This window comes from Falco naumanni, chromosome 16 (assembly GCF_017639655.2).
Source record: "Falco naumanni isolate bFalNau1 chromosome 16, bFalNau1.pat, whole genome shotgun sequence".
In the NCBI taxonomy this organism is placed as follows: Eukaryota; Metazoa; Chordata; class Aves; order Falconiformes; family Falconidae; genus Falco; species Falco naumanni.
In genome coordinates, this window is record NC_054069.1 from 241765 (window position 1) to 266492 (window position 24728).

Sequence of the window (24728 nt, forward strand, 5' to 3'; positions counted from 1 at the left end):
GTAACATCACTGTAAATCAGCTGCCAGACAGCTCCAGTGGGAGCCGAGGAATCCTGGCCGCACCCACTGATCTCAGCACTCCCAGGGAAGTGCTCCCGCACAGCCACAGCACAGCTGTGCTCTGGCCAGAGCTGTGGCCCTGCTGGCATCACACCTCGGGCTCTCTGTAGGCTGAGGGATGCCCACTACATGCTTCAGTTGGGAAGAGCATGCAGCCCAGCTTTCCTGTACCCTGTGCTCCGCAAGATGAGCCAGCTCTGAGGGCTGGTGACACTGTACATGGTCCCAGCTACTGCTAGAGCTCAAGCATGGAGCCCAGTGTCAGCATGTGCCTCCGGCCACCACAGCATGGACAGGGAAACCACCACCACCGAGCTCCAGGACCCCTTGAAATGTTGCACGATGGAGACTTATTCCTCAAAGCCCTCTTGTAGCAAAAGATAGCTCCTCATCTGCAGGCCACACAGTCTGCTTGGAAAAGACCTTTGAGATCAAGTCCAATCATTAACCTAGTGCTGCCAAGTCCATCACTACACCATGTTGCTAAGCACCGCATCTACATGTTTTTTAAACACCTCCAAGGGTGTGAACTCCAGCACTTCCCTGGGCAGCCTAATGCAATGCTTAACTGTCCTTTCAGTGACAAAATTTTTCCTAATATCCAACCTAAACCTCCCTTGGTGCAACTTGAGGCTGCTTCCTCTTGTCCTGTCACTTGTTATCTGGGAGGCTTGACCCCCACGTGCCTACAGCGTCCTGTCAGGTAGTTGTAGAGAGCGAGAAGGTTCTCCCCAAGCTTCCTCCTCTCCACACTCAAACACCTCAGCTCCCTCAGCCGCTCCTCAGTGGTGAGCATCTGCAGGTCCTGCTAACGACAGCTCAGGGATCATGGCTGGGTTGGGTTCGTTGGGGCTGGGATCCAGTCCTCGGCACAAACACATCACCCAATCTTGTGTTTGCTGCGAGAGGGGCAGGGGCGAACTTCACCTCTCTGAAGTGGGCATTGTGCTCTCCTTTCTAGTGTGTGGCTGCCCACAGGCAGCGCCTTGCCTCGTCACGCAAATCCGTGGCTCCATTGCCCCACGTGGCAGCCTGCCAGCTGCACGCCAACACACAGCATCGTGCGGGAAAACCAAACGTACCAGGAGCTGCCAAAAAAAGCACCCGGGCAGCACTGCCCTGCTGCTGCCTGGTCCCTGTGCCAGGGGCTTTTCCCTGCTGCAGCCCCTGCCCCGTGGCCCGGGGGGCTGGGGGCTCGCAGGGCAGCCGGAGGGGTGGGAGAGTGGGTGGCCCGTCGGTGCTGCAGCCAAATACCTTCTGAGGCTGCCAAATTCCTCGGGCTTTCTGGCAGCAGCCGAAGGGGCCGTGGCAGGAGCGTGTCGGGAAGCTGGAGTAAACAAGGTCCCGGCCGGAGCCGCGCCGTTCCCAGGCTCCCCGGGAGGGCCGGGGGCAGCTACCCGCGGCGGCTGCGCTCGGGGCCCCCACACCGACAAAATCACTGCCGACACGGAGCCCCGGCCCCGGCTCTCCAGCTCCCAGGCCACCCACGCACCCCAAAACGTTGTGCAACGATGGGGGTTACGTCTGAAGGGGCTTTCCGCCAGCTCCTTCCTCACCCCGCTTCTTGGAACCCTCCCGCCTGGCCTCGGTGCACCGAAGCCTCTTCCCCTCGCCCCCACCGTCCCCCGAATGGCTGCCGGCTGGGGTCTCTGCGGGCCAGGACACCCCCGGGCTGCCTGAGGTTGGGGGTCTCACCGCCTGGCCCCCTCCCCACCCCTGCCCGGCAGGGCCAAGCTGCCCCCGGTGCCCCGGTCCCATCCCCGCCGCTCACCTCCGCTCCGCCGGCCCCGCAGCAGTCCCGGGCTCCGCCTCTGCCGCGGCTGGCCCCGCCCCCGCGGGGACCGATCCTGAAGGACCGTCAGGAGCCGCAGCCACTCCTTTGACAATACTCTTTATTCGATTAAAGACTGGGTATTCTCTGTGTACACTGGAATGTGCTCTACTCCCTAGGCCAGTATCGTACAGGGTTACAAAAAGGGGGGACCTCGGCTCGGTTTAAGTATTACCCTCCAACAGACTTAAAGGGGGGGTGTGTGGGAAAGCTCCTTGGGTGCTTGAACTAACCTCGACTCCATTTTAAAAAAAATCAGACAGACAAGCGACTCTCCAACATGACCAAGTTAATGGGATCCATCACCTACTTTGCTACGTACGGACCAGGATCTGCTCTCCCCACTCCTCCCTGGCCAGGGATCAGGGCTGATTTCCTCTTGAGTGCTGCTGGCAGAGGAGAGACCACAAACTTCTTTGGCAGAGGACCCCACGGGAGCAGAATACAACTTGCTTTTCAGAGATTTGCTTTCCATCTGCATGCTCAGGACCTACGGCCGCAGCTGGCGTGGCCCCCCTGCAGCCCTTGCTGGTGGCCAGCCAGGTTGTCAGTGCTCCAATTCAAGCAGGTGAGATGAGTTTTGAGGCGAGCACAGGTCTGAGAGATGAGGCAAATAATGCTGGTAGGGGAACAGGCAGAACAATGTCACTGGGAGGGCAGACACCATGCTGGAGTGCTGCTCCCACTGGGATCAGCCCCCACATTCTCTGGAAACCAGCATCACCTTCTCCTCCATCTGCAAGCACTGAGAAAAAACACGAGTTTGGGACAGGTCCTGGCACACAGGCTGAGTCACCTGCTCTCCGTGGCTCCTTGCACTGAGGCAGGCCAAGCCTTCAACTTCCCAAGACACCAAAAGGGCCCCAGGAAGGACACACAGCTGGTTCCAACTTAATTAAGCTGCCTCCAAAGCCCGGCTCAAGAGTAGCTGCGGCAGACAACGAGCCAGTGCACAGGACAGTGCCTTCTGGGCACTTCCCCCTGCAGCAGGAACTAAAGCATCCGGAGCTGCAGCCTGCGCTACCTCAGAGCCCTCCCTGAGGCAGAGAAGCAAGTCCAGGGGTAGGGCTGTCACTGAACAGCAGGGCTGGGGAGAGAGCAGTAACCGCATGGAGCAAGAGGATCCAAGCCCCAAATGCCCCCTTCTCCATCCCACAACCCCCCATTCTTTGAAACTGAGGCCAACTCGCTCTGCTTCTACCAGACAGAAGGGTCCAGAGAAGTGAGGTGCCCCCACACACATTATCTTGATGCCTGCTTTCATCAACGGGAACTAGAGTTGAAGGCCGAGATGAAATTTAAATGGCAGCACCAACAACGGAACAGTGTGTGACGCTTCAGGAGGGAAGAGAACGATGTCTGGTAGGCTCTGGAACTGAGCTCGGGTCGCCATCAGGGGAGAAGGGGACATGACAAAGCCAGGTTCTCTGTGGAGATCTTGCTTTTCTGCCGGCTGGTAGAAATCTGCCAAAGAAATTTGTAGCCTTTCCCCCCATAAGCATGTCAATTCCCTGCCAAAAATGTCTGTGACCCAGGAATGCTGCAGATGGCAGACAGAGCCATGTGTCTTAGCAGAGAGGGGCTGCGGCGTTCCCAACATTCAGAATAAACTTCGGCCTCTTTTTTTATTTTTAATTTAAAAATTTCTTCCATTGCGATTCCCCATAGCTGGCATTACAGGATTTCGTACTTGTCCACCAGGAAGGTGGTTTCAGTAGAAAACCTTACAGGGCTGTTCCCATCTACCTGGGTCACTTTGGTAACCTGTGGAGACAACAGGCAGAGTTAGGTCGGCATCGGATGCTACACCCCACCGCCACTATAGAGCACTCTCTGACACTGGGCTGCTCACAAGGACAGAATGAAGCTAGCGCTTTTGAGCCGCAAGTCGGCCCTGAAAGAAAGATCTTTGCTCTCAGGAAACCTGAAAACAGGGGAATGATTTTCTGCAGTTAACTGCGCCTCTGTTGAAAGCGACCTGCAAGGAGTTAAGCAGCAGTCACCAGCAGCAGTTCAGCAGGGACAGACAGTCACATGCCAAGACATGTTTTGGCTCAGAAGGCCAATGGATTCTCTAACAAAGTCTGAGAGGAATTAATGATTTGTCAGAGGCATGAAGGCTCAACTGAAACTGCAGGCAAGCTCAGGAAAGCTGAAGCTGCCAGCACTGCCACTCCTGAATCCAGCTAACACAGAGGCAACTTAATGCCGATGCCCAAGCCTTTGCTAAGCAGGACAGCAGGGCCCACCCACCACAGTGTGGCCATCTTTAGCCAGCAGAAGACAAGAGGCAGCTTAAAACAGGCAAGAGTGACATCACACCTGCAGAGCACCAGCAGCAACCATACCTGTATGTTGCAATAGCTCTTTTTGGAGATGAAGGAGACTTGCACTGGGAAGAAGTCACTTGGCTGCCCTGCTATGCTGAATTCCAGGCTGCCACTCTTGTTTTTGGCATCGATCACTGGCAGGCACCACTCGAGGAGATTCCGCCGGCTGTCGTGGCGATACTCACCATCAATTTCCCCAATCACTGGGGCGCCGACACCAGACCTAGAGCAGGCAATGAGAAGTTAGTTACCATGGCTGACCTGCACAGAGCTAAGGAAACACTGTTCAAGCCTGTCGGCTTGGCCAGACCTGTGAACTGGAGAAGGGAAGGAGGCCATGGGATCCAGGGTGGCACTTGTTAGCACTGCCCAGACAAGGAGTGTCACTTACGGCAAGGGGATGGTGATAATCACATCGTTCAGCTCTAGGCTCTCCTCTTGCAACTCGTATTCAATGTTAACATCACAACTGTTCCCGCTTTCTGATGGCCAGCAGTTAACTGAGGGCACAGAAACAGTACGCTGAACGATGCAGGCCTTCTACATGGCACAGGCTTTCAAAAGACAATGTGCTTTGAAAAGCACAACCAACTCACCCCCAAGAAATTCTGACTTAAGAAAAACTTTCTGTTCTCTTCAAAAGCGTTACAAAAAATGTGTGCACTGCCAAGAACAGGTACTATCCAATGGAAGATGCACGATACCCCCAACATCTCACCACATGCCAGCTAGCCCCACTGCCACAAGACAGGCTATAAGCCAGCAGCCCACGGATGAACATCAGCCTTTTTTACCCAAGCCCCCAGATACAAGCTTGCACTCACTTGTCAATGGAATGAAGGACTCTTCTGTGGTCTGCAACCTCCACTTCAGCACACCCACATCACTGTTAATAGGGAATGACTTCTCCGGGTTCTTCAAACCAATCTGTGATTCTGCAGTGAAGAGCTTCTTGTCCACGTTTGGGTGAGTCTGAAAGGGGAGCACATGCCCAGTCTGTAACTACCAGCCCAAGGAGGGAACCACAGATAGGCAACATGGGTTCTAGTGAGACAGACCTACACATCCCAGAGTATTTTCCTTAACAAAACACACATCTGTTTTCATCCTGGCTCAGAAGTCCGACTGGAGCCTGTCTACTTATCAGCCTGGGCTTCCTCCCAGACAAAGCTGATCCGCTAAGAATCCACACCGCTGCCACTGTTCTGTGCCACTGCGCCAGAGACAATGTGTGTCCTGGGCTGACACCTATAGAACAACTTTAAAAGCTCTTCAAATCTCAAAGACCATCCTGAAGACCCACAACAAACACTGCTCTCGAACGCTGCTGGTACGAACACCCCGAAACCACAAAAACACTACCTCCCTCAGCAACCTTAACACATACATACGTTGTCAGCCCAATTCAGTTTAAATACTCCCTCTTCACAACAGCAAGCATAAGCAGCTTTTTAGAAGCAGATTTTCATGAGTCAGCATTCAAGTTGCACTAGAAAGACAGGAGCCGGTGCTAGGTTTGATCTTATCTTCCACCTGAAGCTGCACACGTGGGAGCATTATTAGGAACTTGCTCATGAGATACACTGATAAGGAGCTTACTACTATCAAAGCAGACCTGCAGCCAGCTACAGATAGGCAAGCACTTGGTGAGGAGGAGGGCGCAAGGCAGTATACCTCCAGGGATCAGTAAGTTCACACAGAGAGGGAGAAAAAGAGGACATATCTCTCAAGAACCTCCTGAGCCACTATTACTGACTGCAATCAAGGGCTCCAGCAATTGCCTCTAATCCAGCACTGACAGAACACAAGTGATCCCAAGAAGAAACACCTTTCTAGGTAATAAATTAATTCCTTGTCGGCACAGTAAGTTTATTCGAACACTCCCACCCTACAACTGAAGCTTGCACCACATAAGTAAGTGCAATGCAACACAGCAGGCTGCTGCAAAGTCCAAATGAGATCAGACTGCACTGCTGGGTAGATAAGGCTCTGAGGGCAGACAAGCAAGTGCATGAGAGTGCATTTCTCAAGTGAACTTCAATCTTTTGAGCATGAGCTGGCACTACATTTATGCTGCGGTAATGGCTGCAGCAACTACTTCCATTTTCAACCCATCTGCTTGAACGAGAACATAGGACAGTAACATGCTCAAGTGCTTCCAATATTTTGCCCTTGAGAGCAGTCAAAGCACATTCAACAGCACGGGACACCAAACAGGCTTTACCTGCAGCTGCACTCCCCTCTTGTCTTCATTTTCTACATGCAGGCGAATCCTTGCAAACTTTTCATCAGAAACGTGCAGCATGATCATGCCATGCAGCTCCATGTTCTGCAACCCTCCGTCACGGCCGCAGGTCAAGGAAATTTTCTCCTCTATTTTCATGTGCACACTAGACAGAAAAAAAAGCAAGTCTCAACTCCAGCGCTTGGCATCTGATAGGCAAGACGAGAGATCAATGCTCAGCAACTACAGGCTACATGTAATGAGCTGATGCTCCCAAGCACATGATGGCCCCAAATGGCACAGCAGGGACATCACAGCGGATGCTAACACTGTTCTGACATGCTAACTTTAGGGCAGGAGGCTCCACAGATAGGAGCTGCAACGCAAGAAAGCCCACGTAAGCAGCACCTCAACATGCTGTTCACTCAAAACCCCTCTGGTACAGCAGCATGGCTTGTAGCACTAAAAGGTTGTGAATTGCCATGTGCAAAATGAACCACGAACACTTCCACCCTAAGCTGCAGTAAGGCAGGAACTCTCGCCTGGGGAACAGCAAAAATGGCAGCTATTTTAAGGGAAAAGCAGCAGAGGGAAATTCCCAACCTCAGCTAAACAATGGACATATATCCCATTTTAGTCATGGCAACTCCTAATCAAACTAGCTATCTATTTTTTTGCTGCTGCCCTTTCCAGGATTTTGCCCACCGTCTTTTAAAAGTAACAGGCCAAGTGAGCACACATGACTGGAGGTGCAGGAAAAAGCCTGTCCTGAAGACAAAAAAGGGTGCTAGCTCATGAAGTAACATGTGCACCACAGAGCACGCTGCAAGAAAACCACTTTGAAAATGAAATGAAAATACCTACCTCTCCATGTTAACAGGAGGAGCAAGAACTTTGGCTGCTTCCGTAGTGCGCTTGCCTACAGAAGTCATAATATTTTCTCCTTCCAGCTTCAGCTTGTCCACAAAGTTGTCCACCTCCTTCCCCTTAGCACCAAGTTTCAAGGCTTTACTGGGACCTGAAGGCCTAAACAAAAGGCGTAAGAAGCTCCAAGTCATGTCATGGCAACACATTCCTCCTTCCTCAGTTACCTTCGCATGTTGTGACCTGACTATCCCAACAACACAGCGCTCACGTCTGCAGCCTTTTCTGGGGGAGAATGTGCATGAAACCGATGATCTTACATGTAGGGTGCTACATTATTACTTCTATCTGGATTCTGTTCCGTGTATTACCAGTAGCTGGGACCTCTTTTTCCTCACACAAAGTAAGAAGCCCATTGCTCATCAGAGACTCCAGACTAGGGGATGCTACTGTGGCACACAGCACAGATGCTCCTCAGTGATTGAGAATATGCAACATATATAGGGCCTGCAAGCAGCTACATTACAGGCTTGGAGGTCAATACACACACAGTGGCAAAGCCAAGGGGAGGCTTTACAAAGGTGTGACGATCTTGACCTGTACAGTAACCAAACGGGAGGGCTATGCAGACAAAAAACCTGTGTTAGGGAGCCTTTATTGGGCACGTGGTTTCAGCCGCTGCTGGCTCCAAGGCATGTTTGCTAGCTGCTGTACATCTACCTGGCAGGCGCTGGTGCCACTTTGGGCTTCTCCGTTTCAATGATGGTCTCTGTGATCATTGCTGCTGTTGTGCCTCCAGACATGGCCGAGCTACCAAAGCCACCGAAGCCCGGTGCCTTTTTGCCCTGTCTCTCTGCGTCCCTCCGGGCTTGTTGCAATTCCTTTGCTTTACGGCGCATCTCAGCTTTTGCTTCGCGTTCCTGAGTCTGAAGCAAAAGACAAGAGGTTGCTAGAGCTCTGCAATCTCAACCCTTCTCTGCACAGGAACCAAGTGTGTTTTGCCCATAAACCCTTTATGACAAAAAAAAGAAACAAGAGATGGGCATCTTGTTTACAGAAAAGCTAAATTGTTTTATGACCCCTATCAAAGTGGAATAACACTTGTATAAATAAAACCCCCTGTATTTTCCAGACAGGGTACCTCATACCAGGCGTGCAGTTATTCCCACTCACCTCTCTGACTGCTCGAAACACCTTTTCTTCATGGGAGTCCATCTCAGTGAAGGTCCGAATTTGTGCCAGATTTACGTTCTCACGGTAGCCCAAAGCAACAATCTCATCAAAGGCAAAAATCAGGTCAAAGCAGTGTTCGGAGATCTCATTCTCCTCCAGAGCTCGACAATATTCAGGGATCTAGTTAGGGGAAAGCATTTTGAAGAAGTATTTGTAGACAATACTGTGCAAACACTCTCTTTCTACTGCCCCCAGACTGCATAGCCGCACTAGACCCTCCACAAGACCAGTGCACTGGTAAGGTGCTCACTGTAACTTTACAATGTTGATAAATAACAAGTGGAAGTTTTGCCATTACTAGTCCTTCTACACTATAACACTTACACAACCTCTTAGCTTAACTGTAACACTAAGTCAGAGAAACCTAAACACATGCTGGGGCCAGCCCATTTCCTGAAGATCCTTTGGTTGCATGAGGACAGCTGCATAAACTCACTGCTCGGAAATCCACATAATGTAGTGCTGTACATGCTGTAAGTTCACAATTATTTTTAGAAGGCTGTTACCTTAAGAATACGGAGAATATTTAATGCCTTATGTTTATGGCCATCCCGTTGGTTTCACCAGCTGAACTGCAACCGAGGATTTTTTTAGGTGGAGTTAAAAAATACCACCAAAACTTCAAAGCTTATGTTCAGGTCAGGAAGGGGCTCTGGAAAATCGAGTTGCCAGGTGGACTTTAAAAACAGCTCACCAACAGGTTCCCTTACAAGGGCACTGTTTCAGGCCACATGTGCACAAACCCTGTGTTAAGTGACAGATTCTTACCACTCTAGAGAAGAGACGGAGTGTTTCTAGGTCTTCCAGGATGTTGCTGTTCTTGGTGGTGATCAGTACCATGTACAGCTTCTCCATTGGCTGATAAACATACCGCACACTCTCTGTTTCCACAAAGGTGTGCTGCTTCCCTGTATTCATCAGCTTTGGGAAAGCGGCCAGCAACCCCTCAATGCGGGTCCGAGTCATCTCCACAAACTGCCGGGAGACTATGGCCTTCCCCGCCTTTGTGCAGACAGCTGCTGCCAACAGCACCTGTGGAGAAGGCAAGCACCGGTTAGACGAGCCTCCCACACCACACAGCCTCAGCGAGCCTGGTGCAACACAACTTGCTCAAAGAAAGAATCGCTTCTGACTACATTTCACCTTCACATGTACCGCACAGTCAGCTGAGTTTCCTTAAACACGATTTAAAGCCTTTTTCTGCAACCAGCACCAGGAACTGAACCATGCCAAGATCTTGCAGAGCCACCTCTGTTTTTCACTCTCTCTCTCTCCCCAGTCTGCTTTCTGCTCCTGTGTTATCCAGACTCTCAGTGCTCCCACTGGGCAGACGCAGCAAGCCAGCTTGCTCCTACACACACAGAGGTCTAACGCCACCGCCACCAAATGCTCCAGGGGGAGGCTCTAGGTTATTGAGTTTTCTGTCAGTCTGGTCCCAGCTTATAACAGAAGCATTGTAAAACGTAACATTTCTTGCCAATGCCACATTTACAGTGAAGCCAGGCTAACAAAACATGGGCAGCTGTATTAATCACAACCCACAGATGGCTCTCCTCAGCGTTTCGGAAACGTTATCACACCATCAACAAAAAGGTAGTGAGACAATGGCCAGCCTACATTTTCTCATTCTCTCAGACTACTGAGACTTCCTCCTCACATTTGTCCCTCATAGATCAGCTTTTAAATTAACTTAGTCAGGATAAGGCTGTTTCTGCAGTAAAGATCCTTTAAATCCCCAACCTCTGTTATGAACAGGCAAGTACCAGAAACTCTCAAGCACAGACCGATCTCAAGTCCCACCTCAGTGCCAGGCCGATAGCGCCCTACCAGTGTGTGCCTTGATAAGCGTGCCAGGCCCTTTCTGGACTGCCCTGGGGCCCAGCAGCTTGACAACACAGGGAGAAGCACACCCCGGAGTACTTACAGGTCAGAAATAAACTTCCTCTCTGTAAGTGCTCCCCAAAGGCACTCAGACCACGGCGCAAGAGAACCAGACGGCACCCAGGATCCCGTGAGCACACGGCTCAGCGAGGCCTGCCGGTCTCCGCTGACCGGGATGGCGGTCCAGCAGCGCTAGGAGCGGGCAGCAAGGGGCAGGACGAGCTCGCAGAAAGGAATAGCTCGCAGCGCTACACTCCGCACCAGCAAGGGAGCAGCCGGGCATCGCCCGCACCCGGCTGCACCCAGCACCCGAGGGGACAGCCCCGCTGCCCCGAACAATATTTTAAAAAAGCGCAACGCCGCCTGCCTAAGGCCGCGGGTACCAGCCCCTCCACCGAGTGGGCCCCGCGGCTCGGCCAGCGGCCCTCCGCCGCTCTGCTCCTCCGGATCACCCCGGCGGTGGGCGGAGACGGCGGCCTGAGCCTCCGTCGCCCCCCAGGCGCTGCCGGCCCCGCGAGCGGCAGCAGGACCTGCCCCAGACCCTACTCAGCTCCGCCAGGCCACTGGGCTCCGGCGCCGGCCTGCGCCCGGGCCTAGCCTCGCAGCGGGCCCCAGGCCCCGCCCGGAGCCTCCCCCAGCCCCGCGGTGCCCCGCGGCGGCTAGCGGCCGGCGACGAGCGGCCGGTGACGAGCGGCCGGCGGCGGGCGGGGTCTCACCATGGCGGCGGTGCTGGGCTCCGCGCTCGCTCCCTCCGCGCTCCGCGTCTCCTCGGGCGGCCCCACAAGATGGCGGCGCCGAGCCACGTCCCCAGCCGGAAGCGCCGTCACGCGCGGGGCGGGGCGTGGCGGGGCGTGGCGTAGCGGCCCCCCAGGCGGCCCGCCGGGCGGTGACTGCCATCTGTTCCGCCAGGGGGCGCCGCGGCGGCCGCGCCGCTCTAGCCCGCGGCGGGCGAGTCACCATGGCAACGGCAGCAGGGCGGCATGGCGGAGCGACGGGCGCTGGAGGTGAGCGGGCCGCGCTGTGCCGTGCCGTGCCGAGCCGTGCCGTGCCGTGCCGTGCCGTGCCGCCGCCTTACCGCGCCCCTCTGCCTAGACCCGCCTGGTGGAGAACCAGCTGTGCGACGAGAGCCTGGAGCTGCCGGAGGCCAAGGAGGCGGGCGGCGCGGCGGTGCGGCCGGCCGGGGCTCGCTCGCCACGGGCAGGGGGTACAGGCCGCCCCCGGGACTGCCGCCGGCCCGGCCCACCCGGAGCAGGCGGCGGCGCGGCCGATGGCGGCAGTGACGATGAGGGCAGCGGCGGCAAGGTAGGCGCTGGGCCGGCGGCGGGGGGGGCGGCCGGCGGGACGGCCTGGTGAGGTCCCGTCCCTGTCACCTAGGAGGAGGCGGCGGCCCGCTCGGCGCCCCCCGCTGCCCCCAGCGAGGGCGAGGAGGAGGAGGAGGAGGACGACGACGACGACTCGGCCTCGGAGGAGGAGGATTCCTCTGAGACAGACTCAGAGGATGACGCGGAGGATCGCGGGGCTGTGGTGGAGGGGTGAGTGGCGCGGCCGGCCGCACCAGAGGGGCCCTTGCGGCCCCACCGGCACCTTCGTGACCCTGCCGAGGGGAGCATGGCCCTGGGCACGGGGGTGGCCGGCTCATTCCTCCTCCTCGTACCCGGGCAGCTCAAGAGAAAGGCGTTCCTATGCTTGAGGAACTGCAGCCGCTGACAGCAGCTCCTTGGACAGTCCCTGTGCCCGGCTGTGCTGTGCCAAGGAGGGGCAGAGCTGGGAGTGACTGAGGGGGTCAGCCAGCCTCCTACCTGTCTTCAGCCCTGGCTGGCAGTGGACACATGAGAGACAAGGAGGGAACACCTCAAGCACATTATTGCTCTCCTAATTGTCCTCCTCCTTTGTCTTCAACTCTGAAACCATTACTAAACCCCCCCTAGTCGCTGTCCTAATGCCTACCTTTGTGCCGAGCACCTATCCGCCTTTTGACATACAAGTCTTTATGATCACAAGCAACTGCCCGTCACTCAAGTGCTTTTTTTTTTAGCTGGGAGGCCTGAGGCAAAGCACGGCCCAACTATGTTTTTCCTGTCTTTGTAAGTCTTTGTAAGAGACAGCTTACTACCTGGTGTTTCAGCTCCCTTCACAATTGTCTTGCACAGCTGGGTCCCTGTTCTTGCTTGTATAGAACCTACCATGCATTAATCTGTGCCTGCATTTCTCATCCTTTCATTAGTGACTTGAGTCTAGGTGATTATGACTACCTGCCAGTATCTTCTGAAATCAAAGAACTCTTTGAGTACATCAAGAGGTGAGTGGAAGGGGTTTTATCTGGCTCTTGGCTCTCCTTTGTGTCAATTATTGTGGCAAGTTTTGTGGGACAGTCCGTAGCCACCCATGCTATGCTGGTGTTTTTTTTGCAGGTATACTCCCAAAACAATAGAGATTGAGAACAAACTGCAGCCTTTTATTCCAGACTTTATTCCTGCGGTTGGAGACATTGATGCGTTCCTGAAGGTAAAGTTGCTTCAAGTTCCTCTGTATATCCTGGCTGTACAGCCCAGAAGTGGCTGGCCTCTCCCCACAGCAGTGTGTACCTTTGCCCTGTGCTGCTGGAGACAGCGTTCTAGAGACCTGGGGAAACTGGACTCAGTGGTTCAGTCACCTCTCAAACAGCACATACGTAATTTGGGGTGAGGGTTGTGTTTTCCCATGTCTGACACCCCGTGCTTTTCAGGTAGCACTGTGCTACACAACTCCTAATCAAGAGAGCATGCCTACTGAATCCTTTTAGGGTCTGATTTTTAAACCATAGGGAGGCTGTGTAAAAATAGCCCCAACTTCCCCCACTCTGGACTCCTGTAGAAAACAGGGTCTCTGCTTATCTGCAGGTTCCTCGTCCTGATGGCAAGCCTGATAACCTTGGCCTGCTGGTCCTGGACGAGCCATCGACCAAGCAGTCAGATCCCACTGTGCTCTCCCTTTGGCTGACGGAGAACTCCAGGCAGCACAACATCACAGTGAGTCAGAGAGGGGGAGGTCGTGCTTGCTGCTTAATGGCTATGGCAAACCCACATTTCATTCTTACTTTTGTCTCTGTGACTACAGTGTTGCAGCACAGACGGTAACTTAGCTTTAAAAGCAGAAAAAACCTAACCTTTTCCTTTAACCCATAGCTTTAAACTGCAATGGATCTAAGCTTCACTTCAGGCAAGCCTTGGTACAGTTTCCTTCAGGTGAAACTTTGCTTCCTTTTGGTTGTCAACACCTGGTTTTCCTGGATGTTTTGTTTGGCAGCTGCTTTTCTGTCTGCAGAAATCAGTTGCTATAGTACAACTAGGAAAGAGAAAAGGCACGGTAAATCAGAGCATAAGTAGGGTTCACAAGAGCCCCAAAACACCATGAAATCTTCCAGGTTCATATTTTTGTTTTCAGCAGCAGATAAAAGTAAGGAGTTTGGAGAATGCAGAGAACAACTCCAAAGCCATTGACAACTGGATTGAAAGTATCAGTGAACTGCACCGCTGCAAACCTCCTGCCACTGTGCATTACACCAGGTGAACCATTACATCAACTCTCCCTCACACACACTCGTACAGCTTAAGCTTAGGTCAGCGGGAGGCTGGTAGCAAAGTTTAGGAGCGCTGAGTAAAACTATCAAAATATCTCCGAGAGGGAGAAGACATGCTAATTGTCAGGCCATCCTACCATGCATGTGTGCAGGATGTTTCCCTCTGCACTTCGCTTTCCCTACGTAACTTGAATCAGTTTAACAGCTAGCACACGGAACTTGCAACATAAAAGTGCCCGCATTGACCTTCAGCAGATGCGCACATCTCATTTTCAGCTGTTCAGAATGGAAGCTGTCCCGTTTACAGCAGTCTGGCAGTAAGGAAGCCATTCCAGTTATGTGTGGTCCTGAAGGTTGTCTTCTTTCTCCCCTGGCAGGCCAATGCCCGACATCGAGACCTTGATGCAGGAGTGGTCACCAGAATTTGAGGAGCTCTTGGGAAAGGTACGTTGTCCAAGCGATGGGTGGTTAGCTCAGCACGTGATGTTAGAAACCATCTTCGGTGAAAGCTGGGTGCCTGCTCCATTCTGAGCTCTTTGCCTGAAGCCTGGCCCATTCAGGTTTGTTCCTGCTTGCCATTTCTCCTTGCCAGAACACCGGGGAGCAGCCTAATGCCTGAATTCCTGGCTGCTATCCAGGTGGCCTCTGCACTTGGCCTGAGACCAGGGTATGCTGTCAGGCTCTGCCCATACAGGAGCAGAGCTGACAGCCTCGTCTCTTCCAGGTGGGCCTCCCGACTGCAGAGATGAACTGTGACCTGACCGAATACATCGACATGATATGTGGTAAGCTGGGGAGACTGCACTGAGCACACAGATGTGCTGCTGGCCTGGTACTGCTTCACTTAAAGCAAAAGACCTGTAGATGCAGGCTCAGCCCTGAGCAGTCATGATCATTCTCTGCTGCCTTCAGTACAAAGCGGACTACTTATACTGCAGACATCTGCAGCGTTTGATGAAAGGCCCAAGTAATAGTGGGCAGTGGGAAGCTCAGGCTTTACTTACTCTGTGCAGGGCGGTGCAGCCAGGATGCTCTCACACACTTCTGCTTTTACTTGTAGCCATTCTGGACATCCCTGTGTACAAGAGTCGGATCCAGCCTCTGCACATCCTCTTCTCCCTCTACTCGGAGTTCAAGAACTCACAGGTATGCAGCTCCAGACAGGCGCCACTCTACCAGCTGGAAGCATTGCAAAGCTTCACTCCTTACCTTTGGCCTTGCTACGCTGTGGGTGTTCATAAAGGGCTGGTAGACCGTGGTAAAGGAATCCAAAGAAAGTTTTCTAAGCTTCTCATTTCCCTAGTACCTCAGCATTGCACAAGAAGCCTCCAATGTGCCACAGGGCTGAGGATGCTGCATTAACAGTCCAGCATAAGCCTGGAATGCTTTTCCCACCAAAGTCAAGGCAACTGCTGAATGTATGGCTCATACAGAGCACTTGCATTTTCCGATGCATGTGTGCAGCATGATTAATGAGACTTGAATCTGCACTAACACATTCTTTCCCCTGCAGCATTTCAAGCCCCTGGCTGATGGGAAGAAGGACAGGAGCCCACCATCCAACGCACCTTCACAAGTGGCAGGTGCGGAAGTGTTAAGCTTTACTTGAAGCTTCACATTAAACATTCATCTCCTGGATCAACATCTGCTGCTAGACATGAAGACTTGACCAAAGCAGCCTATGAAGCAGCGTGCAGCACTTTGGAAGCCACCCTGGTTTTGCAGATGCTGCTGAACTGTTCTGCATTCATAGAGTAGAACTTTACTCATCGCATTTATTGTAGAAGCAGCCTAATTGCTCCATCTCAGCAGTAAACTGGCTTTTCCCCATGACAGGCTCCCTGTGCCATAGATGCTGCAGAGCAGAAGCTCCTCAAGTGCACACTAGAAGTACCAGAGCAGGTGGGAATAAATTCCATGCTCAGACACAATGCTTGGATCTGCCCAGTGTGTTCTAAGGTCTGATCTGGGGATGAACCTCCACCGCCCTGTATTATTGAGCCTCTTTTTCTATTCTCGAGCCCCTTAACTGCTGCCAAGGAGAAATAACCAGCGCAACACCACACAGATGCTTGAGAGTGTATTGCTGTTGGGATGACTCTCTCCAGCCCCTACCATGCTGCCTGCCTGTCCATCTGCCACAGCTCTAGCAGGGGCAGAGAGGACCACACAGCAAACAGGCTGTGAACCTGCTGAAACAAGGCTGGTGCTCGGCCTTACTCCGGGAGGAATTGCAGCACTAGCAGCTTAGCAGAGCCTTGGCTATAAACAGCTTTAATGCATTTTGATTGTAGTAGTTTATTAACAAAGTACACAGGCTACATAAATCGTGCCTTGGCTGACAGGCACAGCTACTGAGACCAGCAGCACATAGCTTAACGTATAGCTGGGGGTTGGTCAGCACCTGCCATCCAACATGGCCTACCCAGCACCCTGGGCTGCACTTCTCCAGAGGCTGGTACATACCTGGTGCTGGGCAGCCCTGGCTCATGGGCACCACGTGGCGTCTCACAGCCAGATCTCTTCACTGCTCATGCTGGGCATTTTGTAGACGCGCCCGGATGTCGGGAGCTGGACAAAACCTGCAGGACAAAGACAGCTTGTTGCAGTTGCTTTCTGGGGTGGCTGTGGAGGCCAGTATCCCTGCAGCATGGCTTACAGGGCTGCTCACCTGCCCACGTGCCCTCACTGAGCTTGCTGAGAACTAAGGAGTGCTCCAGCCCTGGCAGCGTGCTCTCCTCCGCGCTGGCACTAGCTCTTACATCCTTGGGAGAAGCTGTGGTGGCAGAAAGGGGTGAGAGCTGGGACACCTGGCCCTCACCCAGCCAGGATCCATGACCCCGTGTTCTCCTTCTCCTCTGCACTGGCACCTTGGGGTCTTACCTCTGGCCTCCTGCATCAGGTCGACGAGGTGCAGGTTGGGTGGCAGGGATTGAGTCTGGCGAGGCAGGCGCGTGCCCCAGGGCTGCACATGCTCGGAGCTGTGGGAGCACTGGCTGAGCGGGCTGCTCCCTCCTGCCTGACCCTTACCTGGCACTGGCTTGGGCCGGCAGCATGCCAGGTAGGCAGCGCAGGAACCCAGGCTGAGCAAGGTGCCCAGGGCCAGGGCTGCTCCAACAACAATGCCCAGGAGGGGCAGCTTCACACGGGCATCCAGCAGCCCTGTATGGACAGCACGACCCCCTCAGCGTCCCTCCGTACGGCTGCTGCTCTGCACCTGTCCCCACCAACACCTACCTGGGGGCAGGAGGGAGGCAGTGGCAACACCCACGCTGTTGGCAGCGCTGAGAGAGAAGTTGCCAGCTGCACTGCTGAGGTGGATGCGGAGCGAGTGGTTGGATAGGCCTGGGTAATGTATGGCACCCAAGAGGAGGAACTCTGAGGTGTTGGCCATCACGTGCCCGTCCTGGTCCACCCAGGTGACGCTGGCAGGTGGGTTGGCTTGCACCAGCGCAAAGAGCACCAGGAGAATCCCAGTGCCATCGACCTGGTAGTGGGCATCTGCCCGCAGGATCTCTGGCTTATCTGGGCAACAAACACAGACAGTGAGATGGGCAGCAGGGATGGGGACAGGGGCAGCACAGCCAGGAGCCTGGCGTGCTCACCAGCCATATTTGCACAGGACTGATGAGACGCTGCCTCGCTACGGCTGTGAGGGACACAGGTCATTGTCCTGCTCTGGTCAGGCACAGCCGCACATGCCCTCCCGGTGCCTCCGGCCAGAGCAGGACCGGTGCTGTGGACCTTACACTGCACGTCGAGGAGGACCGAGGCGTTGTAGGTCTTGCCGGAGACCGGGTCTGTCAGGGAGCAGCTGAGCTCACGGTCGGCGCGCCGGGCCGTGAGGGTGAGGGTGCTGGCAGCACCCGTGGCCGAGCAGTTTGCTTCGCGCTTCTGGCCGTTAAGGTACCACACCAGCGCGGTGCCGGGGACCGGCCGGGGGGTCCGGCAGGTGAAGACACGGCTCTCCTCCTCCCTCAGCGTGCACACCGCCAGCGGCCGCCCGTCGATGGTGGGGCCTAGCTCCCGAAGCCCTGCCGGAGAGCCCGCAGCGCATCACAGCCGCGGCAGGGTCCCGCTGCCGGAGCCATGCGCTGGACCCCGCCGCAGCCTCACCTGCCGAGCAGAGCACCCGGAGGCTGAGCAGCAGCAGCAGCGGGCAAGGGGCAGCTCGCGGGCAGCCCCGGGGACGCCCCATGTCGTGCCGGCGCTGGGAGAGAGACAGCTGGGACAGGGGCACGCGGGGCCATCCCCGCGCCGGGCCCCCGGCACCCCGGCTCGCGGCTGGGGCCGCAGGATGCGGCCAGCCCGCATCTTACCTGGAGCATCGCCGCCGCCGCTTCCAGCCCGGCCCGCAGTGCGGCTCTGCCGCCCGCAGGGCTGTGCACGCGGCGCAGGGGCGGTCCCGGCACGGCTGCGAGCGACCCCCCCACCGGGTCGGTCCTGCCGCCCCCGTGGCCCCAGGCACGGCCCAGCAGCGTGCAAGAGCGGCCAGAGACCCTCTGGCCGGGGCAGGAGCTAGAACCACCCCCCGTGCTCCCCCGTCATGCCTCGTGCGCAGGACCCCACGCAGCCCACCTTTGCACCCACGGGGCCGCCCGCCTCCGCGGGGCTGTGCACACGCGGGAGTTGCACCACAATTGCCCACAACACCGCGAGCAAAGCCCAAGTGCCAGGGACACGGGGAAGTTTATTTGGGGCTGAGACAGAGCAAGGGGCTTTTGTCCTTCCCGTCTCCCGGGAGGAGGCGGAATGAGATGTCCAGCACCTGAGACGGGCCTCCCGGAGGGGCCCGCCTGAGCCGCGCATTGCCTCTCCCATTTCACTCGCTGCCGGTGCCACCAGGGTTGCGCAGCCGCCCCAGCATCTCGCAGAGCATCTGGTTGCAGAGCGCCGAGTAGGGGTTCAGGAGCACCAGCTGCCGCCGGGCAAAGGTGCTGCCCAGCCGCGCCGCCCGCTCGAAGTCCTGCCGGGCGTCCTCGTCCTGAGCGTGCAGCTGGCGGATCAGGCCACGCTGCACGAAGCTCTGGCAGGCGGCACGGCCGCGGCCCCGGCTCAGGCGGATGGCTGTATCCAGGTCCCGCAGGGCGCCTGGCCGGGGGAGAGGGGCGTTGGGGTGGGCTGGGCGTACCCGGAGGCCACCTGCCACCCGCCACCCGGCCGCAGCAGCGCTGCTCACCTGCTACGTCCCCCCGCAGCCGCAGGGCCTGCGCCCGGTTGTTGTAGCCTGAGGCACGCTCTGGCAGCAGGTGGATAGCCTCGCTGAACCTCTCCAGGGCCATGCTCACGTCCCCCGACTCGGCAGCAGAAACCCCCTGCAGCTCCAGGTCCCGGACCTGCTCCAGCAGTTCCTGCGCGAAGCCTTCCCCTGGGGCGGCACACCAGGGCCCCCTCAGCTGGGGAAGTGGCTGGTACGGGGGTGCCCCAGGGAGCAGCCCCACCATCCACCGCACAGCCGCTGTGCTGGGGTGGGAATGGACACAGGGCAGGGCACCAAGGCCCGGACTCCTGTCGGCCTGCATGCCCTCCTTCCGCCTCCGCACGGGGACCCCGCTGCCGACTGCAAGAACACAACACCGAGAACCCAACACAGTGTCACCTCACCTTCGTCCTGGGCATCTTCCTCCTCCTCCTCATCCAGCCCAGGGATATCCCCAAAAGGGGTGCTGGGGTTAAAGATGGTATGCAGGACGGCCCTGTCGTTCGCCGTGGCCATGGTGCCCTCCGCGCTGAGTGCTGAGAGCCCTCGTGGGTTAATGTTCACACTGCTGGCACCATTTGTCCTATCCCAACCTCTGAGGCCCCGAAGCCCAGCTGGGAGCCCCACAGCTTCCCAAGGTGACCTATGCCCAGCAGCAGCGGCTGGCTGGAGCCCGGCACCTCCCCACTGAAACCCCGCTGCAGTGCGGGGCAGGCAAAGAGGCCCTGGACACCCCCAGCGCTCCCACCCATGGCTGCCGGCCAGTGGCTTCCGTCCCTCCGCGAGCTGCCAAAAGTGGCGACATGGTGGAAGCAGCTCCTCCACCCTCATGAAGAAATCAAGAGCAACCCTGTGCAGCAATAAACTTGACATGTTTATTAATTAAACTATCACTTAAATAAAAAAAAGTGCATAGAAAATAAACATGTTTAAAAACTCCTTTTTTTTTTTTTACAACTATGTACACTTTTTTTATTTTTACATTCAGTCTTTTGCAGAGCTTTCAGCATTTTTTTAAACTAGTAAAGTATTTCCTTCTTCCCTGTGACAGGGAGTTAACACTGATGTACTTTAGACAGGTTTCCTCTTTTTTTTTTTTTTTTTTTTAAAAAAAACAAAACAAAACAAAACACCAGAAGCTTGGAAGAACACAAGAAAAAAAAAAAAAGAAAAAAAAGAGAGATTTGTTATACATGATAAGTTGTCAAGAAATGTATTTCTAGAACATAACCTTGCTTTTGCAGAGCTTTTTTTTTTTTGTCTTTTTTTTTTTTCCTGAAACAATTATTCACCTACCTGTATTTACTAAAGAGACTGTTAAGCTCAATAAAAGAAACACCACAAGTATAGTTCTCGGTTGATAGACAAAGCTACTGTACCTCGTTAAAAAGATACCAGGAAAGCACAGAGCACATTTTTTTTTTTCCCCCCTATATGCAGGTGGTACCCCAACATTCATAACCAAAACAAGGAAGAAAAGGAAGAAACCAAGTTGTACAAGTACTGACTGGTAACAAGAAGGGCCAGGAAAGGCTGAGCCGCCCGCTCCCGGCTCCCCAGCCGCCCTCGCCTTAGCAGCTGCGGCCAGGCAGGGACGCACGGCCCACCTTTCCTGGCCTCATTAGCAACTGTAACACAATCCTTATCTATAGTGTTAAGAGAAGTAAAAGCCATGGACCGATACTGAACTAGGCTTCATTACACGGTGCATTACTATATTAGTTCCTATATATATCGTATTTATAGTTATAAAAAAAAAAAAACTTGCGAGTGTAGAGAGTGGACCAGTAGTATGAGTTTGAATGGCATGATTCCGCACGAAGACTCTCGCTGAAGAACCTGGTATTGCTTTGAAATAAAAGAAAACCAGAAAGAAAAGATACCCAGCCCTTTGCAATGACCCGCTTTTCCTTAAAAAAACCAAACAAAACCCATGTTGGTTTGTACAAAGAAAAATAAAACCATAAACGCACTAAGGTTTTGTTTTTTTTTTCCTTAGTATTTTCAGATTCCGTGATCTGTGTCAGTCCTTATAAAATATACATTCATCCATGGGGGGGGGGGAAAGCTGCGCTGCACTCACCGCCAGCCCGGGGAGGCCAGGGCCAAGGGGCAGGCGGGCAGGCAGATGGCAGCGAGCCCAGGCGCTCGCTGCTGCAGCCACTCATCCCGAGCCCGCCGCAAGGCACCGCACAGCTTCCCAGGGGTACAGTTAGTTTCACTGGCCACAGCGGCTGCTGCCGAGGCAGCCGCGACGGGTATAGCAGCAAAGCAGACAGCAGCCAGACCCGCGGGCTCAACCGCTCCTTGCGGGAGGAGAGATGCCTGGCGCCTGCTTCCTGGGGGGGTCCTGTGGCACACCGCTCCCCTGACCCACTTCCCCGCTTCTCCCTACGCTTCGGGGTGGCTTTGGGCAGTGCTTCCCAGATGGAGCCTCATCCCGCAGCCACGCAGATGGAACTGATTCGCTTGCTGGGGAAGATGCTCCTTCTGTGTCACTGGCACACAGCAGCAGCGTGGGTGAGAAAACACGGTGGAGCTGGGCTACTCTGGTCGACTGATGGGGCTTCACCAAGGCAAGGGCTGTCCCCCAGCACTGCCATCAGAAACGGGAAAGGAAAAGGACTGAGAGCAGCTGCACCCGGGGACGAGGGGCCAGGAGCCCCCGGGCACAGGCTCTTTGGCCTCCTCAAGGTATGTGCGTTCCCAAACTGTCAGTGCATCAAATCATCTCAGTAACAAATGCAGCGTCAATTTGACTTTTCTTGCAACAGTTATCACCAAATAATCACCACACAGTGCAATAACAAAAGGAAACTGGCAGTAGGTGACTCTGAGTGAGTGCCATTTTCCATTCTCAGGTCAGAGGATGGGGCCTCAGGGCCCAAAGGGTGCGGGTTCAGGCTGCCCTGCTGGGAGCACTGGGGGAGTCAGCAGGCTCTCTTCTCTCTCCCTTCCCTTTCCCACCGACTGCCGATGCTTTTTCAGGGCAGCCCACCAGCCTGCCACCTCCCAGAATGGCTGCCAACACACCTGCAGGGACAACTCAGAACAGTGAGGGCACTTCCTGCTTACTCTTCACAGAAAAACTCATCTGCCCTCAAGAGAGGGGCTGCAGGATGAGGCACCTGTCCCAGAGCAGCCTCCTAGCAAGAGAGGTATTGAGAGCCAGGTCTCCCTCTCTCATTTTACCTTGCTTTTCCTTCTCAAATACACGCAGGATGCTGGCACAGGCAGGGCAGCATCACGCCTCCTGCCTCGGGGCACAGACAGTTGTTCAGACAGAGTCAAACTCCTCCTAAGCTGGGCAAGCCTCCCTCCTGCTCCCATCTCAACGGGTACATAAAATTTAAGGTCCAGCCAAACCTCCTGGAAACAGTTACTGAAGTCAAAAAGGCAGAACAAGAGTAAAAATTAAAAATAAAGTGTACACACACCCCCCCCCCCGCCTCTGGAGAGAGGATCAGACTGTGTCCAACCAGGTATTTCCTATAACCGTCCTATGAAAATAAAAAAAAATCATTAAAAAGAGATTCTCTTAAATTAGGATAATACCACTGTTTAAAAAGCCTCGTCATAAGTGCTTTCCCCTATGAAGTGCTTCTCATAGAAAAATATACAAAATATATTTACATTTATAAAACCTTAAATACTAAACTGTAAACAGAACAGAGCAAAATCCAATGTCGTCCTTTGTTAGCCTTGGGGCTTTTGACTTCTTTCTCTGTGGTTCTGATTTGGAGGCATGAAGCAGACCCAAATGGGAGGAGGATTTACATGACTAATTGGGACGACAGTGTCTTTGGATTCACTTGAAACAAGCTTGGTGCCTCCGCTGCAGCAACTTCAACCGTGCCCATTGCTAATGTATTTCCTATGCGCTTCTGGATGCTGCACGATGCAGATGAGGCTGGTTAACGTTTGGCCTTGTTTTTGCAGGGAATTCACGTGCTGTTTCAGTGCCTCTTCCCGTACCTTCCAGGGAAGACAGTATGACTACACCCAAAGATGAACCACACCTGCTCGCAGGATCACACCCTTCTCCCCCAACCTGGCCCTCTGATGCCATGGCAAGGCTGAGCAGAACAGACACTGTGGGAGACTCCATACAAGTCCTGCCTAGCTCCTGCTCTGCAGCGCTACACAGCCAACCCTGGAGCCGGATCTCACTCCCCATCTCACCCTGGAGACAATGGTCCCTCAGACCAGCTCCACAGTGGCAGAGAGGCTGCCAGCCAGAAGCACCTTGTGCCCACAAGGGCTGGCACAAGCTCCCTCTCTGCTAAAGAATGCCATGAATTCCCCTTCCCTCAGATGGGGATTTTGGAGTGAAGTGCTAGCCAAACCCTCCTCAGTCTAGTTGCGGGCTGCTCTGTTCCGCTCTCCCCGGATCGGCCTTCCTCGACGGAACCAGACAAGCCGCACCCATGCAATGCACCAGGCTGCCCACGCCACGCCGGCCCGTACACAAATAGTGTTTTGCAGATGCAGAGCACAAAGAACCACAGACACCTGCGCAGTCCTGTGGGCAGCTGGTTGGCGGGGTGCAGTCTCTCCCCCTAGGAGACAAGCTCATTCAAACGCTGTGCTACTGAACTCGGGACACAGTCCTCGAAGGCAGTGGCAAGCTCCATGTTCAGCACTGAACCAAGAGACGGAGAGGGATGGAGGGACAGGATCCATGATCACTCCCCCACGCTTGGGCCTAGGCTGACCTCCCCTCTCCCACTCATTAGCCCCACACTGAGAAACAAATACCAGGGGCAGGGGGAAATGAGAATAGCAAAAACATAATCACGCTGAGGATCTTCTCCAGTTACCCATGTCTTTCACGAGGGTAAGTGTGCACATATGAGACATGAAGATGTGGACTCTGACAGAGAAACGCAGCCGCCAGTCAGGTCGCTGAGCCCAGCTGATCTTCAATCCTGCCTCTGGCCCCCCCGGTCTGGTCCAAAGGGCTGGGGCGGGAGTAACTTGAAGCTTTGGTTTGCCCCAGGCCCTTCAGGGCTCACTTGCAGCTGATGGAAGTCCTAGTTTAAAAACTTCCTGCACTTCTTGGCGCCGCAGTTACAGGGCAGTTTGTTGCTGGCGTCTTCAATGGGGAACTTGTAGTCGTAGGTGAGCTCTTCCCCTCGGTAGATTTTGCGCATGGCAAAGATGACAATGTGTTTCTGGCCATCGATGTTGATGACCCGGGAGTAGCAGTTAGGCTCGCAGGAGTGATTGATGAAGCGGGCTGCGTTCCCATGCATGGTGGCATCCACCACTTCAGAGTCGTCAACGCGGAACATGTAGCAACCGATGCCCTAACGTTAGGAGGGGAGAAAGAGGGTTAGCTCAGGACAGTGAAGACTGAGCCACCCTAGGAGAAACCTAGCTCACTACAGTAACCAGAAGTCAAGCCTTTAAGAGCATCTGCAATCTCTCTTCCCTTGTCTTCATAAGCTCACATTGGAATCATTTCATCCCTGCACCCACTGGATCTGCAATGATCCAAGAAGGGACTGAGACCCTTCCCAGGCTGCAGGAGAAGAGCAGCAGTG

General features: G+C 54.6%; 5 protein-coding genes across 15 annotated transcripts in view; 1 reads left to right on the forward strand and 4 right to left on the reverse strand.

Annotated features, from left to right (window-relative positions):
- Nucleotides 1–1935: 1935 nt before the first annotated feature.
- ARCN1 (archain 1) lies at nucleotides 1936–11249 on the reverse strand. Its single transcript, XM_040616148.1, has 10 exons — nucleotides 11140–11249; nucleotides 9311–9574; nucleotides 8483–8662; nucleotides 8030–8235; nucleotides 7310–7471; nucleotides 6446–6611; nucleotides 5046–5193; nucleotides 4613–4721; nucleotides 4240–4444; nucleotides 1936–3655 (listed from the first exon to the last, which is right to left on the reverse strand). The coding sequence occupies exons 1-10, from the start codon at nucleotides 11140–11142 to the stop codon at nucleotides 3566–3568; spliced, it is 1533 nt and encodes a 510-aa protein (XP_040472082.1). The 5' UTR covers nucleotides 11143–11249; the 3' UTR covers nucleotides 1936–3565.
- An 82-nt stretch (nucleotides 11250–11331) lies between these two features.
- On the forward strand, nucleotides 11332–15913 carry IFT46 (intraflagellar transport 46). 5 transcript variants are annotated; one of them, XM_040616246.1, is made up of 11 exons: nucleotides 11332–11427; nucleotides 11516–11725; nucleotides 11798–11955; nucleotides 12648–12722; nucleotides 12835–12928; nucleotides 13303–13431; nucleotides 13847–13968; nucleotides 14360–14426; nucleotides 14707–14767; nucleotides 15043–15128; nucleotides 15496–15913. In XM_040616246.1, the coding sequence occupies exons 1-11, from the start codon at nucleotides 11404–11406 to the stop codon at nucleotides 15589–15591; spliced, it is 1122 nt and encodes a 373-aa protein (XP_040472180.1). In that variant the 5' UTR covers nucleotides 11332–11403; the 3' UTR covers nucleotides 15592–15913. The 5 variants fall into 5 exon arrangements, with proteins under 5 accessions (XP_040472180.1, XP_040472181.1, XP_040472182.1 ...); XM_040616247.1 differs by having other exon boundaries at nucleotides 13850–13968; XM_040616248.1 differs by lacking the exon at nucleotides 15496–15913 and adding an exon at nucleotides 15286–15489.
- On the reverse strand, nucleotides 12874–18788 carry TMEM25 (transmembrane protein 25). 7 transcript variants are annotated; one of them, XR_005831242.1, is made up of 8 exons: nucleotides 18099–18432; nucleotides 17732–18016; nucleotides 17220–17507; nucleotides 16866–17144; nucleotides 16654–16758; nucleotides 16449–16564; nucleotides 13680–13747; nucleotides 12874–13020 (listed from the first exon to the last, which is right to left on the reverse strand). XR_005831242.1 is itself a non-coding variant. In XM_040616249.1 (7 exons), exons 1-6 carry the CDS (start codon nucleotides 18178–18180, stop codon nucleotides 16491–16493), a joined length of 1113 nt encoding a protein of 370 aa, XP_040472183.1. In that variant the 5' UTR covers nucleotides 18181–18432; the 3' UTR covers nucleotides 13541–13747; nucleotides 16449–16490. The 7 variants fall into 7 exon arrangements, 4 of the variants coding, with proteins under 4 accessions (XP_040472183.1, XP_040472184.1, XP_040472185.1 ...); XR_005831241.1 differs by having other exon boundaries at nucleotides 12874–13045; XR_005831243.1 differs by lacking the exon at nucleotides 12874–13020 and having other exon boundaries at nucleotides 13541–13747; nucleotides 16866–16875; nucleotides 17013–17144; nucleotides 18099–18436.
- On the reverse strand, nucleotides 18653–19788 carry TTC36 (tetratricopeptide repeat domain 36). The gene is made up of 3 exons (XM_040616255.1): nucleotides 19587–19788; nucleotides 19162–19350; nucleotides 18653–19073 (listed from the first exon to the last, which is right to left on the reverse strand). Exons 1-3 carry the CDS (start codon nucleotides 19696–19698, stop codon nucleotides 18805–18807), a joined length of 570 nt encoding a protein of 189 aa, XP_040472189.1. The 5' UTR covers nucleotides 19699–19788; the 3' UTR covers nucleotides 18653–18804.
- A 250-nt stretch (nucleotides 19789–20038) lies between these two features.
- Nucleotides 20039–24728, reverse strand: part of KMT2A (lysine methyltransferase 2A) — a 48994-nt gene continuing 44304 nt past the window's right edge. Inside the window, 1 exon segment of the mRNA XM_040616242.1 lies at nucleotides 20039–24491. Coding sequence (XP_040472176.1) covers nucleotides 24216–24491 — 276 coding nt within the window. The 3' untranslated portion in view covers nucleotides 20039–24215.